At 48.2% G+C, this 18747-nt stretch overlaps 2 protein-coding genes across 4 annotated transcripts in view; one reads left to right on the plus strand and one right to left on the minus strand.

Annotated features, from left to right (window-relative positions):
* SPTBN2 (spectrin beta, non-erythrocytic 2) overlaps positions 1-18747 on the plus strand; it is an 80543-nt gene that overhangs the window by 22340 nt on the left and 39456 nt on the right. For 2 of the 3 annotated variants that reach the window (XM_072983987.2, XM_072983988.2), the window contains exon 4: positions 14833-14984. In XM_072983987.2, the coding sequence (XP_072840088.2) occupies positions 14833-14984 (152 nt within the window). Of the gene's footprint in view, positions 1-5310; positions 5499-14832; positions 14985-18747 lie in introns of those variants that run through there. The other variant, XM_072983986.2, reaches the window with a different exon arrangement.
* On the minus strand, positions 7670-11985 carry LOC144584944 (uncharacterized). The gene has a single exon (XM_078382245.1). The coding sequence runs from the start codon at positions 9822-9824 to the stop codon at positions 8688-8690; it is 1137 nt and encodes a 378-aa protein (XP_078238371.1). The 5' UTR covers positions 9825-11985; the 3' UTR covers positions 7670-8687.

Below are 18747 nucleotides of genomic sequence, written 5' to 3' on the forward strand. Positions count from 1 at the left end.
TCCTGGGGAAAAATCGTGGCACAGAGGACTGGTCTGTACAGGGTGGTCCAATCCAGACAGGTCCTGTCTTCCGAGGATCACAGTGATGCTCGTTTCTCACCTTCCTTTCTGCCAGAAGGCTGCACTTGAGTCCCTGTCCAAATGGCCTTGCTGTGGTGTTTATCATGCCTTCCCCCCCTTCCACTGGAATTATATACTGGGAGGGGTGTATTTGTCGGAAAGTCTAACCCAGGCCGCAAAGAGGTGACCACTCATTCCTGCCTGTATCCATCCCAAGTCTCGAACTGGAAAACTGCTTTTAATACCTGGTTGGTTTCAGGCTGGGTGAATGGGGCCAGGTGAGGCGATATATCTGAGGGCGAGTCATCGATAGGCTGGGGTAAAACCCAGAGGTTTGTTAAAGAACCCCACGGACCTGTAGGATTATCTGAAGCTATTGAACGACATGCTTCCCACTCATTTGGCTCTCCTGCTCCTCCTTTCCTATGTCTTCTTCCTGATCCTTTTGCCCGAATTTCTCCTTTTTTTTTTTTAATTTTTTTGGCAGGGAAACCAGGAGAGCTGGCAGTGGTTTTAAAGGAGGAGGATTTTTCGGGGAAGTTTTTTACAAACATGATTTTTGCCAAAAAATATAAATCCCCTATAGATCTGGGTTAGATAGGAAGAAGGAAAAAGGTCATTTAACACAGTGGTTCTTAACCTTTTTGAAAGAAACGCCCCCTTGAGCCATTGAGGAAGTTATCATCGCCCCCCTCCCTGCGGTGATGATATCATTTATTTATTTATTTATTTATTTATTTATTTATTTATTTATTTATTTATTTATTTATTTATTTATTTATTTATTTATTTAAGACACTTAAATCCAATGACCCCTGAAAACAAAATTAAATTCCAAGAAAATGAAATGCCCCCCAATAAAGTAACATTTAATGATTTAGTTGCAAGTGAATTTTAAGACGCAAAAAGAAATGTAAAAAGGGCATAAAAAACAAATGCAGGAACTAAAAATTTCAAGACAAAAAGTCTGAAACTAAATTAAAATTGGAGGAAAATATATATTCATGCACACTGTAAAAAGGCTGCAGCCATCTTCACAGGTTTGGCTTGCTCCAGCGCCCCCCTACCGCCCCCCTTCTGCTCCAGCGCCCCCACGCCGCCCCTTTTCGTTCTACCGCCCCCCTGAAAAATGAAATCGCCCCCTGGGGGGCATTATCACCCACGTTAAGAACCACTGATTTAACATATCTAATACCGTGTTTCCCCGAAAATAAGACAGGGTCTTGTATTAATTTTTGCTCCAAATATGCCTTAGGGCTTATTTTCAGGGGATGTTTTATTTTACAGTCCTGTCCTCTTCTTATGTTAGTTGCACAAGGGTGGAGGTCGGGGTTTCACTTCACTGGGGCTTATTTTTGGGGTAGGGCTTCTATGACGAGCATCCTGAAAAATCCTACGAGGGCTTCTTTTCAGGTTAGGTCTTATTTTGGGGGAAACAGGGTACTTCTTTTTTTTTATTCTCAGGCGAAAAGGAAAGAAAAATGAAGAAATGAAAAAGACAAAAATTTGCTGTTTTAAAATACAACAGTTAGTCCTTAAAGTGCCACAACATTTTTGTCTTTTTTCCCTTTTAAACCATCCTCTCTAACCTGCTGCCCTCCAGCTGTGTTGGGTGACCTCTCTCCTCGGGCTGTGTGATGGCTGGAAATAAGTGGGTCCAGGACCCACCAAAGATGCAGAATTGGGGGCGGAAGTTTTAAGTCTGTACACATGTTCTTCTTAAAGTAATCCTGAACACAGGATCCTAGTTTTTAACAGAATCGATACTTTGCATGTGAAAAACCCATTTTATTATACAAGTGGTGTCTCGCTAGACAGTTACTCCGCATGACAGCTTTTTCGCTAGACATTGACTTTTTGCGATCGCTATAGCGATTCACAAAACAGTGATTCCTATGGGGGAATTTTGCTAGACAATGTTTGGTCCCTGCTTCGCAAACCAATTTTCGCTAGACGACGATTTTGACAGCTCCCTCTGCGCTCGCAAAACGGGTGTTTTTGGGATCTAAGCTTCGCAAGACAGCTATTTAAACAGCTGATCGGCGGTTCAGAAAGCGGCTTTCCTGTGGCCGATCTTCGCTAGACAACGATGATTCTTCCCCATTGGAACGTATTAAACAGGTTCCAATGCATTCCAATGGGGAAATGCTTTTTGCTAGACAATGATTTCTCAAAACAGCGATTTCAGTGGAACGGATTATCATCGTCTAGCGAGGCACCACTGTAACCTCAAGCGGCCAGCAGGAGGTAGAAGCTATGTATGTGGGTCGGTAGCAAATCTGGGGGGGTCCCTACGTCTGACTATGGGGTGGAGAAAACAGCCTTCCAGGTGTTGCTAGACTCTTACCTGCCATCATCGCAAGTCAACAAAGCCGGTGGAGGCCGTTCATGGTCACTTTTGCCCTAATCTATTCCCTGGCGTTGTTGTTGTTGGTTTGTGTGTGTTGTTCTACCATTTCAAGGACTTTCGGTTTGTGTGCTTGTTTGTAAGGAAGGGATGGTTGTCCGGAGAGGCACGGAGCGTGAAGCGTCCAGCCATTTCTCCGGCACCTTTCACCGGCGGGTGCGAGATAGGAAAGAGAGAAGCCGAAGACCTAACTTTTCTTCCTCACGAGGCGCTTCCAAGCAAAAGGACGACGACAACCTCTTTTGCCAGGCGTAAGAAAATTAATCGGTCAGGAAGTGGGGTTGCCGTGGAGAGCGCTGGACCCATGACCACGCCGGATTAGTGCAGTTTAACTGCGTATTGTGCCCGCCGGCCAAGCCCGAGGCTGGCCGGGAAGCCACGTCCTCTTAAATCTCCCGGTGCGCGAGAGGCGGCTGGACGTACGTTATGGTCTGGACCCGGCGGAAAAGCATCTTTCCGGAGAGCACCCGAGATCATAAGCCGGTGCAAATGAACACCCCTTTTAAAGCGACTTTTTAAAACACTTTGTGGCCCTTGCTCCTTCCAGGGTTTGAAAAGCGTTGTCGTGACTGGATGCGACATGAAGAAGTCTCTTTCCCTTCATCACCTGGAAACGTTAGAAATGATAAAAGCAAAATACACAACCTGAAACATCCCGGTTAAATCTCCTCTTACAAGGCCCTGAAAAACCAGCATTGAAAATAATAGAAATCCTCGCTTGTTACTCTTATTATCCTCACCACGTTGTGTGTTCCTGCGCCATGCATCACTTCTGAAATGGAACACAGTGGTACCTTCTTTGCCCCAAAAGGAACTAGTTATAAGTAACTGTGTTACTTGTAATTCATTATTTCGAAGCTCGCAAAATGGCCATAGAGGGCTCTGTGCCAACGTACTGTTCTTGGTGGTTTGAAATGTGCTCGAGGAGGGTTTTGTGAATACTCCGGCCTTCCGAAAAAGACGGAACGCGTGGGTCCTGGAGCCAGTCAAGCCGGAACGATCTCTGGAGGCCAAAATCCTGAGACTGAAGCTGTCTTACTTTGGGCATATCTTGAGAAGGCAGGATTATGTCTGGGAAAGACAATAATGCTGGGAAAGGTGGAAGGCAGCAGGAAAAGAGGAACGCCCAATATGAGATGGACGGACTCCCTCAAGGAAGCCACAGGCTTGAGTTTGCGAACGTTTGCGCAGGGCTGTTGAGGACGGGAGATTTTGGAGATTGTTCATTCATGGGGGGGTCAACGTTAAGTCGAGGGCGACCTGATGGCCCATAACAGCAAAACTTTCTGGGTAACTTTTTATCAGCTGGGGCTTTTTTTTTTTACTTTCTGGATGTTAAGGACTCCGGCACCCAGAATCCCCCACCAGCATGACCAACAGGAAAGGAGCGTGAGGCTCCTTTTAGTCCAAAAAAAGTCAGAAGAATTCAGGGTCCCGGCAAAACTTTAAGACTGTTGCCTGAAGAAGAGACCTGTGTTGCGTGGAAGCTTGTGCCGCTGAGCCAAAGCAATGGGAATCCGGGCGGAAGCCAAATTAGGTTTCAGATTATGGGCAGACGCGGTTCCTTTTTTTCCACCCTGCAAAGCTGCTCCTGTGTCCCAGAAGGGAGAATCTGTAGATTTTTGCTCAGGGATGAAAAAAAGAGGCTCAGGGCGACACAGAGTCACTTTGCAGCGGCCCCATAATAAGTAAGGCACGCCGAGGCTTCACGGCCAGCAATGACAGGCGCACAATGAGACACAAAGGGAAGCAAATCCCGCATTGTTTGGGCCTGGCGTCCGGGTGAGCGCATTCCTCTTTTCTCTCCCGTCTGTCTCTCTCTCTCTCACCCCCCCTTTTTTCCCCAGCTTGTTCTGTCCTGCTTGTCCAGAGGGAGATAAACGCTGGAAATTCAACCGCGTCGGTTCTCCCGGCAGGGAGAAAAAAAGAAAAAAAAAACAGGCGCGAATTTCTCGAAAGAAATCCCGCAAATTCTGCCTGGAAGTCGGACTCCGGAAAAATACGTTCACACCTGTTTTTAGAACAGGGACTCTGTATAGTTAACTGCTTTCTTTTCTTGATTCTGCTGCTCATCCTTCCTGTCTTTCAGGGGGGTGTCCCGTTCAAGGAGGATTTCCCCCCCCAATGCCCAGTTTTCCCGGATCGGGAAGGAAGGCCGCGGTGGGGTCTGGCATTCCACTCTCCCAGATCCGGGGTGATCAGGAGAGGGCCGAAAATTAATGGGAGCCAGGTTTGAATGTGGGGAGTGCTACAGACAGTGTGCCCGGGAGCCTCCCCCCCCAATTACAAAATAGTTGCCGACCAGAGACCAGAGTTCAAGGTTTTCTCCAGGTCGGGAAGAGTCCCAGCCAAAAGCTGTTCCCGGTTCCCAAACGAGGAGCCGGGGGGGTGGGGTGGGGGGGTTGTCCCACTTTCGAACATTAAACTTTATTCCCTGGTCTCGGAGCGGAGGGTGCAAGCCGGGTGGGGGGGGTCATCCAGAGCCTGGGTCATTCCCCTTTCCCTCGCAGGGATTTGTGAGTTTTTTTCAGACGGTGGCGCGGTGCGTGCGGGCAGGCTGCCCAGTCCGATCCCCGCCCCCCCACCCTTTCTCTCTCTCTCTCTCTCTCTCTCTGCTGGTTCAGAGCAGCCCAACCTGTTTTTATGTTAATTTCCCCGGACCTGCCTTTTCTCTTCCTCCTTCCCTCCCCTGGGAGGGGGGGCAGCAAACTCCCTTTTGCAACACGCCACTCTCTCTCTCTCTCAACGCCCAGGTTGCCCCCCAGCAGGTTTTCCTTCCTGCTACCTGGGCCCAGGTGTGTTGGCGGGGGTGGCGTGGGCGGGGTCAGAGGGGGGGAGAGAGCTGGGGGGGCCGTGGAGGCAGTCCTAGCGGAGGTGGGGGGGCACACCACCCCGGCGGCGAGGATGATGGAGCCCGAACTGATGGAGGTGATCCAGGGTCCTGTGCCACCCCCGGAGCTGTCTCCCGCCGCCTATATCAACGCCGTACAGTATGCCAACGTGCTGGAAGGGAGATTCAAGCAACTTCAAGGTAGGGGGGGCCGGAATGGCGATCCAGTGGCGGGGGGGTGTCTTGGTGGAGGATGGGGGGGAAGTCACCAATCCCTGCCCCCCCCCAAAAAACCCCACCTCTCACCCCCAAATTTAACCGGTGGTGGCGGAGGGCACTCTTAATCCGAGAGGTGCTGCCGGGAATTAGCTAAACGCACACATTTATTAGCCGTTCCTGGCTAGGATTCTTTGGGGCCGTGTTCGGGCTTGGCGTGAGGGGTGTGGGGCTTTATAGGGAACCCCCCATTTTTGGGAAAAATGAAGGCAAGCCCCGGGTGGGGCAGAGAGACCTTGCCAAGAGAGAAAGCCAGATGGGAGTCGTGGCAGATGGTTTGGAGAGGTCCGTGGGCTCCCCGCCGTGTGGGTCCATGCTGCGCACTTTTTAAAAAAAGCTCACTTTGAGCCTTGGGGGGGTTAAAATGGCCAGGTTGACCCCCAACGATCCCCACCCCGAAGGTCACCCTTTTATTTATTTTCAAAAATTCCTCTCTCTCTCTCTCGCCCTGCCAGCCTCCCATTTCCAAACGGCCCCGTCAGGTTAGCAAACAAGCCGTAAACAAGCCTTTGGGAGACGGTTGTGGGAGGGGGGGAAAGGTGAAACGGCCGCGGGATCAGGACTTTTGGGGGGAGGAAGGCAAAAAAAAAAAATGGAAAAGGAAAACTCCGGCGCTTGCAAAAGCAGCTCTAAAAGCCACGGCCGGGAACAAAATAAATCCTCCATTAAGCCTCGGGAACATAACGTGGCTTTCCCTTGGCAGACAGAAGCCTGGGACGTCAGCAGAACCTCGGTTTTCTCCGGGTGGGTAATCTTCATTTTAGTGATACACACACACATACACACACACACACAGCAAAAAAGGCATTTTGACGTGGGTGAGCAACCCCGTCTCCTCTGAAGGCAGTAATATGTGCCTTGGGTATAAGAGGCATTTTCATTGTCACCTCTCCTGCTACTATTTCGTCTCTTGTCTTTGGGACCTGCAAGGTGTGTTAACTAGCTTTTTGTGCCAGTCAAGCTTCTAGACCTCACTGAGGCCATGGAACTTTACACGGGCGGTGTCGGAGCCGCCCTTCTGAGCCTTTCCCTCTCTTGGTGTGATCATCAAATGGGGACGAGGAGAGCCATCTGTGCTCTTTGAGTGAAGGAAGAGGCAGGCTATAATTATAATTAACTAATTACATAAATCAAGCGCTCTTACCTGCTCTTAGAGAACCCCGGAAACTGTACTGGTCTGCGAGCCTCAAAATGGTTATGTTTTTTTTAATATAGTATGGCAGTGAGGATCCAGAGGCCGGGAGTTTGATTCCCCTCCGAGTCCTCGCTATTTAGGAAACCCCCAAAACCATCACCCTAAGCCGGAGTTGATGCCCTATGATTATTATTTTTTTATTGTGACTTCCCTTTAGGGGGGGTTGTGGGTCATGAAAATAACTGTGGGTGGGCGAGCTTCTAGCGTGACTTTGCAAGACTGTTAAAAAAAAAACAACCAATAGATTTCAGGGGCTTGATGTGACCACCTGCTTTTCCATTTTGTCTGTGGGGGGGGATCCTCGCACTGTCTTGGATTAGTTCAGTGGTTCTTAACGTGGGCGATAATGCCCCCCAGGGGGCGATTTCATTTTTCAGGGGGGCGGTAGAATGAAAAGGGGCGGTGTGGGGGCACTGGAGCAGAAGGGGGGCGGTAGGGGGGCACTGGAGCAAGCCAAACCTGTGAAGATGGTTGAAGCCTTTTTAAAATGTGCATGAATATATATTTTCCTCCAATCTTAATTTAGTTTCAGAGTTTTCATCTTGAAATTTTTAGTTCCTACATTGCGGTTTGTTTTTATGCCCTTTTTATATTTCTTTTTGCGTCTTAAAATTTGCTTGCAACTAAATCATTAAATGTTACTTTTTGGGGGCATTTCATTTTCTTGGAATTGAATTTTGTTTTCAGGGGTCATTGCAATTATGTGTCATAAATAAATAAATAAATAAATAAATAAATAAATAAATAAATAAATAAATAAATAAAAGATATCATCACCGCGGGGAAGGGGGCGATGATAACTTCCTCAATGGCTCAAGGGGGCGTTTCTTTCAAAAAGGTTAAGAACCACTGGATTAGTTGATATACAGGGCAATACATCTGGTGATGGGACACAAATCGGTTTTTGTGCGCGCACGTGGGATACATGGAGAAGAAGGGAGAACGTTATTGTTTCTGTAGTTTTATTTGGGTTTTGCATACCGAAACCCGTGATGTGTTCTCATCATGCAAAAATCTCACAGATTAAGACACACACCCCTCTCTGAAACAGGAATTTAGGGTTGCTGATTTAGGCTTGATTTATAACGAACGGCGAATTTCTGGCTTTTACTTTATGTGCAGGGGAAGATAACACAAGACAATGTCACTGCGGTTCCAGTATGTCTCTGGTTCTGTGCAATAAGCCTCTGATGCCGGTGTCTGTCCTTTGCTTAATGCTTGCATTCCCGCTAAATTAAGTTACACAAAAGTGTTGTAATGTCCCTGTGTGTCAGGATAGTGGTGTTGGGCTTTGTAAATTGTGGAAACAGAGAGACACTGGAACCGCACATTGTCTTGTTATCTTCCACTGCACATAAAGTAAAAGCACAGTGTCCACCCCAGAGGTCCGGTTAAGGCCGAACTGAATTTAATAAAATTTGATGATCACTATTCATTCATTCAATTCTTAACCCAACCAACGTCCCAAGATCTTGTCCTGTTAATAACTCTTTCCAATTCCCCCTGTATCTCTACGACTACCTTCTCTCTAACGCATCAACGGCCCTACCTGCCTAAAAACTGTCATTAACTCTCTTTTCGTCTCCTTTTATTCTCTTGGTCCCGCCCCTCCTGTCCTCTCATAGGCTCCTTCACCCGAGCTCTCGACCTGACGGACAGGAGTGATCTGAGAGCTGTCCGTCACACTATAAGCCTTTTTGGAAGGTTACTAGAATTCATAGTTGGATACCAGGCCCAGCTAGAATGTGTGCAGAGCATCATCCCCTTATTTGCGGTCCTGATTCAGATACTCAGAAGGCGACAAATATAATTTACCGACATCTTTATTACATTTAGAATTCACGGGGGGGGGAAATTCATGGGGGAACGAGGTAGATTCTTCTACTCCTGAGGTTTCCAGCTGTTTTGCTTCTCTCTGCTTAACTTTTCTTCCTTTCCCCCTGAGGTTTGGTGCCTCGCTTGTCCTTTTTTGGGTAGCAGGCTCTGAGGAGGGCAAAAAATTTGCTTGGCTTTTGGGCGGTACCTCTTTGTCCCGACCTGCTTTGATTGCCAGGGTCCACCTTGGGATCAGGTTTTCGCTTGGGCTGAGAGCTGCTCTCCTTGGTAGCCGAGTTGCTGGGGGTGGAGATTGCCTCGGTCTTCTCGCTCGTTGGACTTTTGTGTCTGGGAATTGCCTCGGTCTTCTCGCTCGTTGCTTCTGTCATCTCTTCCTCCTCCTCCAATTTGCTAAAAGGAGTTTGATGGCCCTCTTGTTTTTCTGCCACCTCCTCCCTTTCTGGGGATGGATGAGGGTCTTGTGCTTTCCCAGACTTGACTTTGGAAGGTGGGGTGGCGACCGGAGGGCTGGTGATGCTCTCCGAAGACGGGGGTGGCTTGCGTCTCTTCTTGACCTCCTTCTGACGCGTTCTGGCCCTTTTGGGAGGATAGTGACTGCTCTTGGTTGCAGTTCTGCGTCGAGAAGATTTGCTCTGCTTCGCAGCCCGTTGCGTTTCCTGGGGCTTTCTTTGGCCCTTTGCTTTTGTCTGCTGCTCCTTCTTCTCACTAAGAGTGGCTTCCGAAGTTCGCCGCAGCAGTTGCACCATCCTGATCCAGGCGTCAAAAAGGTCTTCTTGCCTTTTGGAATCCGGGCTCAGCTGGAGGTAGAAAGTCCGGCCATTTGCTAGTTTAAACCGCAGCTGTTGTCGTTCTGCGTCATGGATCGTGATCTTGACCAAGCGCAAAGGAAGCAACCTTGTGAGCTCGTATGTCGTTGGAGGGTGACGAGGGGACTTGCTTTTGAGTTTGGGCGTATGCTCTTCCGGAGGGACGAGGGGCCGAGCCACGAGCAGCACATCGGGAATCAATAGGAGAGGGCTTATCGAGGTAATGGCGACCGTCACAATTTCTTCCTGGTTGTGGATCTGGCTTGTCTGCCCTTGCTTGTTGATCTGGACAAAGTTACTTTCAAACATAGGGGAAAACTTGAACAATCCGTATTCTCCTTGGCATAGCTGTGTCTGGAGTGGCCCCATTTTCCAGGTCAGATAGCCTTTTTCATGGACCACCGCTTGGACCATCACATTGAGATTGTACACGCTTCGACTGATGTTGTCTTACTATCAGCATCTGCCATTCAGAGCCTCTCCTTCTTTGACACACGAAGCTGTTTATGACATCACTGGTGTGTCTGATGCCTTTTTTTTTTTAAAGCCAATCACCGTTGACTTGAAAGCCATCTCAAAAATGAAAGCTTGAAAGCCAACCTCAATAATGTCAACAAATGGTTGATTGGTATGCTCTTTTGTGTTACAGCATCTTCCACTGCCCATAAAGTAAAAAGCAGAGGGTCCTCTCCGGTGCCGAATTGGGTTTAATAAAAAAATTTGCTGATCCATGCCGGTTCAGCACTTAAAAAAAAAAAAGAAAGAAAGACTTTCCTTTTGAAATTTTTGTTTTTCTTTGTTTTTAAAATATCGCAGTCGGGTGACTGACCCCGTGAGCCTCCCCCCCCCCCGGATTCTGCACACGGCTGTTTTTTCACATCCCGTGTGCGGGTCTGCTTTGAAACGGATCTGTCCGTCTCTTGTGTGGATGGCGGATGGGAGAGCATTATGGGATGGGGGGAAACGGGCGTTTCTAACACATCACAGGATCGTGGTAAATGACATTTGTGGTTCGAGTTTGTGATATCAACGTGCTTCTCCATCCTTCAGCCGAAGTTTGAGCTTGTTGTGGGGGCCGCGTTGGCGGTGGTTCTCTTTCAAATCTGGACCGATATCGCGTCTGTTTTAGTGGCCATTGAAAAAACATGTCCCTTTGGCACTGGCCATTCACAAGAGTCGTGCAAATTTTACATTCAACTTTTCAATTTTACATCCGGTTCTCATCCGGATTTGTTTCCGTCGGCGTGGTCCTTCGCTTGATTGCATTGTGTTGCGGTTTTGTGCGTGTGTACCTGTTGTACGTCGCCGTCGTATCCTAAAAGGAAAGGTGTCTCAAAAATAACTTGAATAAATGGAATTATAGCGTCACCTGGTCCGATAGGATGTCAGAATGAGCATCTGGGTTACTTGCAACCATTTTTTATTTTTAGGTGCTGATTTTGTGTAGGTGTGAGCAGGAGGTGGATCTTGGTATATCACTGGGTGATTTTCAGTAGACATGAAGGATTTCCAACCCCCCCCCAGTGGTTTAACAACAGCAGTTCCAAAACGACACCCTGACTGCTAATTTTCTAAAAAGGAAGAAAGCTTTGGATGACTAGAAACAAATTTAGGTGTGGAAAAACTGTGGGTCTTGTTCATTTTTTCTTGCAATCCAAAATAAATTCTCAGGCTAAGAATTCTTTAATGGGAAGCACGGCCTTTTCTCCCCCCCCCCCCCCCCCCCAAGCGGACTCTGATCAGTGAATGTAAGAAAATTTATTTATTTATTTATTGGACTTATATACCGACCCATAGCGCTACAAGCACTCTCCGGGCGGTTTACAATTTAATTATACAGGCTATTAAATAATAACAAATTAGATCCTGGCACTCTAAATGCTGCTTGGGCCTGTTTTAGATTAGGGCTTTCGATGAGACAGGGCAAGCTTAAGTATTTGGCTTCTCTTGAAAGTTTTATTAGGATGTCATTATAAGTTGGTTCCCGTATGCACAAGCAAAAGATATTCTGGACGGCCATAAAAAACGAAAAAGTGCATCCTAGATCAAATCAGGCCTGGATTCTGTCCGAAGCCAAAACGTGGACGCTGAGTCTGTCCTGCTTGGGGCACATCGTAAGAAGACGGGGTTCTCTGGAAAAGGCGAGGATGATGGAAAAGGTGTGGCAGGCAGCAGGAGAAGAGGAGGACCCAATACGAGATGGACAGGCTCCCTAAAAGAAGCCACGACATTTGAGTTTGCAAGAGCTGAGCCAAGGCCGTTGAGGACGGGGCATCTTGGAGATCCCGTATCCACAGGTTCGCCATGAGCTGTTATGACACGCATAGCGACAGTCTGAAATCCAAGCGGCACTCGTTGTGTGGAGGCAGTGTGTGTGCGCGCATTTCGCTTTCTAGAAGGCTTTAGTGCTGGAAATGCTGTGCGCAAAGCACGGCTCTCGTCAACAGCTGCTTTCCCCCAAACGGCACCTGCCCGAAACCGGGTTCTTCCCTCCTGGCCCGGAGAGCGGGAGCGCGGCCGAGGGCCTTGCTCCGACACGTTCCCGGCAGTGACTCAGACGGAAGGCGCAGGCTGAGCCCTCGGCCCGGCCGTGTGCGCAGCGGGCTGGAGCAGTGGAACCAGCACCTGCCGGGGCTTCGGGGCAAATGCCGGCGGTGCGGGAGGCCGTGGAAAAGGACGCACCCTTGCAAAGGACAGGGGCCAGCTGGCCTTGAGCTGAGCGTGGGGAGGTGGACTCCTTTTGCTGGATTCTTGGCAGGGGGATTTTGGGAGTGGTAGTCCCCCCAAAAAAGCCACGTCTCTGCCCCCGTCGGCTTTCCGATCCCGTGCAGAAGCTCCTTCCAGGCTCTCCTCCGAAGCCGCGCCATGTCTCCCCGTTGCCCTTTGCCTCGCTGGAAGCCAAACCCCTCCTGTGCAAATAAGAGGAAAAACAAAGAGTGACTCGGGTTCATTACCCCCATATCGTCGTCCCTAGGGAGATGTGGGGCAAAGCCTTCTCTCCTTCCTGGGATCGGAGAAGGACCCGCAGGTCTTGAGTTTTACGTTTACACACCAGGGCTTCTTGACCTCCCGACGCACGGGCTCGGAAATCCCGATTTTCTCCTCCTCCCCTACTATGGCGACTGCAAACGGGATAATTACAGCCATCCGACAACATTTCCGCGGCCCCGGCGGTCCGTCCGGAGGAACCCGGAGAGTTCGGATTCGGCCTGCTATTTCGAGAATTCGCCACCGAATTTCAGGGCAGCGCATTCGACCTCTGTAGCAAAGGATATTTTTTAAAAAAACACCGTGCCCAACTACAAAACCCATGATCCTGCGGGGGGGGGGAGTTACGACAGAAAGAGCATCAAAGGACTCGGTGACCCACGGTTGGAAACTGCTGATGGAGGCACTCTCCGCTTAGTGAAAATACATTGGCGATTAAATTTTGAAATGGAGTTCAGAGTCTTTGTTGGCTGGTGAGAACGGGACACACACAAAAAAGTGTTTTTACAGTATTTTTCCTCAACCGGCTCTCTGTAATTTGCACCCGACTGACGTTCTTGTTGATTGAAGAACCAAGCCCGGAGGCTAAGAGGCAACACAAATTCAAATGAACTTGGCCAAGTGGATGAACGTATATATTTTTGTTTTTAAAGAGGCCACCCTCCCCGGGGCATCTAAACCTGAAACATCTGCGCAGCAACACCACATTAACGCTTCTTTTGTGCTGTTTTGGGTTTATTTATTTTATTTTAAATATTGTTGACCCACCCTTTGGCCTTAACAAAGAAGGACCCAAGGTGGCGTCCGTCACTAAAAGACCAATACTTAAAGCTAACAGCAGCCCAGTAGATCAGGACTCAACAGGACTACACAAAGGCCACATTAAAAAACGGTAAACAACAGCGAGACCAAAAAAAAAATGCATTCAAAGCAGTACGGCACAAACGGTCCATTTAAAAAAACCCACTCGTTCAGCCCGTCGCTGAGAGAGAGAGGTTTTCGGAAGAGGACAGCCAAGATGGGGCCCGGCCTGGCCTCCAGGGGCAGGGAGTTCCAACGGCTGGGAGCCACCGCCAAGTGTCTCCCCACTAGAGATGCTTGTGACAACGGTGGGACGGAGAGAAATGCCTCTTTTGAGGGGTTGTTTGTGCCCAAACAGAAATAGTTCTGTTGTGAATACTTCCTGCAGAAGGAGGAGAATGGTCTTTCGATCCCACACCCTCCTGTACTGAGGGCGAGACAAGCAAGAATTTACAAGCAGAGGTGGGCAGATGTGTGTTTGAAGGGCCACTCCCAGAAATGTAGACTCCACATTGAGGAAATGGATATTAAAATTCCCCCCCCCCTATTTTTAATGTCACAGCTTTTGTGTCTTTATCAGGAGGTTCTTCCGCAAGGTAGACGTTCACCAGGGAAAGCTTTATCGTTGGCTTGTTTTAAAAATTTCTAGCCGCGGAGTTAACAGGAATAAGGAAAAACCTCCACGGGAAGGGCAGAACAATCTGATTTATTTCTTTTCCGAAATGGGGCTTGTTTGTTTATAATGCGTTTAAGCCCCGGTCCGGAAATCGGTTTACACAACAAGGCCCTTGAGTTTACGGTGTAAATTTTAAAGACGTGGCGCACAGGGAAGAAAGGGCAAGAGAGGAAAAATAGAAGAAATTCTTATTTATAGATCCTTACAGCGGGGTCACGTAGTGCGTGAGAAGGGCCATCGCTTGGCGTAGTGAGCTCCCACCGTTTTTATTTATTTTACGTAAAATGGGTAGGTTTTAAAAACTGCTCCTTGAAATACACGGCCGGCTCCGTGTGATCCCAGGTTGGGTTTTCCAGGTAATGCGTAGAATCCCCAAAGCCGCTCCCTCTGTTTCTTATGTTCTGACACATTCACAATATGTATGTGGCCCAAAACGGTTCTCTCCCTCTGCAAAAGTGACCTTGTGGCCTGCGGGGAGAAATCCTAAAGTTTGAAAAAGTGCACAAAATAATATTTGCAGAGAACGAAAAACATCTGGAGAGACCCCGGTCTAAAGGGCGCCCTTATGGACCACCCCACCCTTTTGTCAGGGGGCACAGGATGATGGGCAGAAATCCTCCCGGGGGAGGCTGTGCTCACAGCCCTTGGCTAAGCCCTGTCATCATCCAGCACTCCCAACAGGATGCTGGGACGTTTCCCTCCCTCCCTAAATCCTGTTGTGGATAGCCCGCTGGAATGAGGCAGACCTTCTGTGACGTCAGAGCAATTCCGCCAGTGGCTGCTGTGACATCACAGCGGTTCGGCCAATGGGCTGCTGAGAGTTTGTATCTCGGCGGGCCTTGGGTGGAGGCGGGAAGCGGCGGGAAGGAGACATAGCCTGCTCCGATGGACCGCGTCAGGCGGAGCGTTTGGCAGGTTTCCTCCTCCGCTCTGAGCGCCGCGTGTTCTGTTTTCCAGATGAGCGGGAGGCGGTGCAGAAGAAAACCTTCACCAAATGGGTTAACTCTCACCTGGCCCGAGTCACGTGCCGGATCAGCGACCTGTACAGCGACTTACGAGATGGACGGATGCTGCTACGCCTCCTGGAAGTGCTTTCGGGGGAGCAGCTGGTGAGTTGTCTAAAAAATCAGAAATAATCAATTTTGCTTCAAATTTGCAGTCTGTTGTTTAATTCTAAGAGGGTTTTCCTCTTGTTACAGAGTTTTTAATTTCTGGTAAAATCCCTTCCTTTTAGAAGTACAGTGGTGCCTCGCTAGACGATGATAATCCGTTCCACTGAAATCGCTGTTTAGCGAAATCATTGTCTAGTGAAAAGCATTTCCCCATTGGAATGCATTGAAACCTGTTTAATGCATTCCAAGGGGGAAGAATCGTCGTTGTCTAGCGAAGATCGGCCGTAGGAAAGCCGCTTTACGAACCGCCAGTCAGCTGCTTAAATCGCTGTCTTGCGAAGCTTAGGTCCCCAAAACACCTGTTTTGCAAGCACAGAGGGAGCTGTCAAAATTGTCATCTGGCGAAAATCGGTTTGCGAAGCAGGGACCAAACATTGTCCAGCGAAATTCCCCCATAGGATTCACTGTTTTGCGAATCGCTATAGCGACTGCAAAAAGTCAATGTCTAGCGAAAAAACTGTCATGCGGGGTAACTGTCTAGCGAGGCACCACTGTACAAAGACCCACAAAGGGAGAATAGCTACAAGTCCCCCAGATAGTCCACTCCTTTTTCATTAAGTGCCTTTACAGTGACTCACCCTGAGACGCTTTCGGAGAAAGAATTTTAAAAAAACATTACTTACAGTTGTTTGAAGTTACAGACTTGTGTGGGCTGCTTTCTTTACTGCCTGCGTACTTAGCAACCGACTGAACAGATCAACAGCAGACAAACAACTGCCACCAACAGATGAAAGAGGGAGAAAGAGACACTCAGTGGAGACACTTCAGCGAAATCAAAGGCTGGAAGGAAAATTTCTTAACCTCCGCCAGCTATTTCTCCATCCGATGCTTCCAGTGAATAAATTCAGGGATAGCTATTTGCATAATGAAATTAGGGAATCAGCTATCAAGCGTCCAGAATGTAAACTAAAAAAAAAATTGGCAGAATTTTGGAAGATAATAAATGTCCAAGCACATTGTCATTTATTTATATTTTATTTTTATGCCACCCCGTTAGTGAATGCGCTACTTGGGGGCAGTTTACAAATTAAAATGCAAAAAACCCCCACCCACCCCCCATATAACGATATAGTTAAAATGGAGGTTTACAGCTCCAGTTCTAAAATCAATACAAGAAGGAAAAGAAAACACAAGAGGGAAAAATATACAGTGGTGCCTCGCTTAACGAGCACACCGTATAACGACGAAATCGCATAGCGATCCGTTTTTTTGGATCGCGAATGCGATCGCTTACCGATGGGCCCTATGGCCGAAAATCGCTTTACGAAGATCGGTAAGCGTTTCGCAAACCGAAGCCCCGACAATCAGCTGTTCGGCGGACAAAATGGCTGCCGGAAGCTCCCTAATGGCTGCGCGCAGCGTTTTCGCGCTCTCCCCTCGCTTAACGAGGGTGCGAAAATGGCTGCCGGCCATAGGAAACCTCGCTGAACGGTGAGTAAAGGAGCCTTTTGGAACGCATTAAACGATGTTTAATGCGTTCCAACGGCTTTCCCTGTCCCGTTCAGCGATGTTTCGCTATAGCGAAGGTTAATCCGGAACGGATTAACCTCGCTATGCGAGGCACCACTGTATATATATTAACAGCATCTGGAGATAAATTAATAGAGGTACCTTTATATAATTCTGGTTTCCTGAATATCAGGAGAAAGGAGGAGCCTGGCATGATGATGATGATGATGATGATGATGATGATGATGATGGTGGTGGTGGTGGTGGTGGTGGTGGTGGTTTTAATTTGATTCTCCCTCCCGGGGTGAAGATATATCTTTCTCCAAATATTTTGGGCTTTATCAGGGTGGAATGGAAGGAAGGAAGGAGGGAATGAATGACATTCCGTTCATTCATTCATTCATTCATTCACTCATTCATTCATTCACTCACTCATTCGTTCAGCCCCATTAGCCATACTATCTGCAGTGATAGCTGGAGAGGAACCTGATAACATCCAGAGGTTCCTGTTCATCTTGGTCTGTCGTGTTCATGCCATTGACGTTTGGCATAGATCTTTAATTTCTAACATTAATACAGTTGTTGTTGTTGCTGTTAATGTGCCATCAGATCACCTGCAACTCATGTCAGCCCTATGAATATTCCCGAGAATATCTTTTAACAGTCCTGCTCAGCTCTTGCACACTCAAAAGCCTGTGGCTTCCTTGAGGGGGTCCGTCCATCTCGCATGGGGGGGTCTTCCTCTTTTCCTGCTGCCTTCCACCTTTCCCAGCATGACGGTCTTTTCCGGACATAATCCTGCCTTCTCATGAGGTGCCCCAAATAAGACAGCCTCAGCTTCAGCCTTTTTGCCTCCAGAGATCACGGCAGCCGGTTTAATTGTTTCGTGCAAAGTCCCCTCGACCACCTAACAGGCAGGTGTGGTTTAAAGTGAAAAAAAGGAAATATTACGGGGTGGGGTGGGGGAAACCCATGTTAATATAATTCTTTATGAGGCCAACCAGAAGAATATTAAATATATATTCTGGGAGGTTAGGCTGTCGCTTGGCTAAGAACAGAGGCTGACAAAAAGGACTCTCGTGTCTCAATAATGATTTTCCAGTGGTCCTACGGCACGCAGAGAGATTAGACATTTATTTTAAACTGCATTTCGCTGTATGTGTACGGTGGGATTCCTTGTTGCATGCAGTCAAGTTATCTCCAGTGGATCCTGTCCAAAATCCCCGGTCCTCCCCCAGCCCGGCTCACCTCTTGCAAACCAAGCCTGTGGTTCCTTTGAGGAATTAATCCATCTCTTATATGGCCTTCCTCTTTTCCTGCTGCCCAAGATATGTGCTTTTTTTTTTTTTTTAGCACAGATCTCAGGTTACGACAAGCCTCACAACACACACACACACACACAACGGTGAAAGATGAGCTGTCACCCCGTGGGTGTGGCGGTGCGTGCCCGCAGGTGTGGTCGTCTCCTGCCTGGTTGTGTCAGAAAGAGAAAAAAAAAACAGCTTTGTGGCATCCGCCCGGTGACCCGGTTCGTGGGAGTGAATCTCACACGGATCGGTTGAACCAAACGGTGCCAACGACGGGCCCGCGGAGAGGGGAACGGTGCCTTTCCAGTCTCGGCGAAGCGGTTTTTCTGGTTTCCCAAGGAAGCTGGCGCTTTGAGGTCTGCCCTGCCCGACAGCTTTGATCGAATCTTCTGCCAGAGCTGCTAAATTTCTGGCTGGTACTGTTTTTTTGGGAGGGGGGGGAGGAGAAGAGAAATGGGAAAACAGAGAAAAGGATGCTGAATTGCGCTGAAAGATGTTCAGAAGGACCTAGGGTGGGTGGGTGGTCTAGGAACCAAACACATTTAATCAAGATCACCCTTCGATCCTTCTGCAGCGGTGCCTCGCTAGACAGTTACCCTGCATGACAATTTTTTCGCTAGACCACGACGATTCTTCCCCATTGGAACACATTAAACAGGTTTCAATGCATTCCAATGGGGAAATGCTTTTCGCTAGACGATGATTTCGCTAAACAGCGATTTCAGTGGAACAGATTATCATCGTCTAGCGAGGCACCACTGTACCAATTTTTTTTTACACCAGGCAGTATATTACAATGTTGTAGCCTATGTACGTGAGTATACATTTACGTAGGGATGAATGTATTTATTAAAAGTATTTATCGATTGGTTTCCCGCCCTCCAGGGCTTCCGAAGGGGGATGTCCAGTAAAATAGATTTAAAACACAACTTTAAAAACAAGCA

The sequence above is a fragment of the Pogona vitticeps genome, chromosome 15 (genome assembly GCF_051106095.1).
Source record: "Pogona vitticeps strain Pit_001003342236 chromosome 15, PviZW2.1, whole genome shotgun sequence".
Taxonomy (NCBI): Eukaryota; Metazoa; Chordata; class Lepidosauria; order Squamata; family Agamidae; genus Pogona; species Pogona vitticeps.

Bases quoted from the DNA above. Each gene is read 5' to 3' on its own strand.
- LOC144584944 (XM_078382245.1), bottom strand. From the start codon at position 9,824: ATGGTCCAAGCGGTGGTCCATGAAAAAGGCTATCTGACCTGGAAAATG.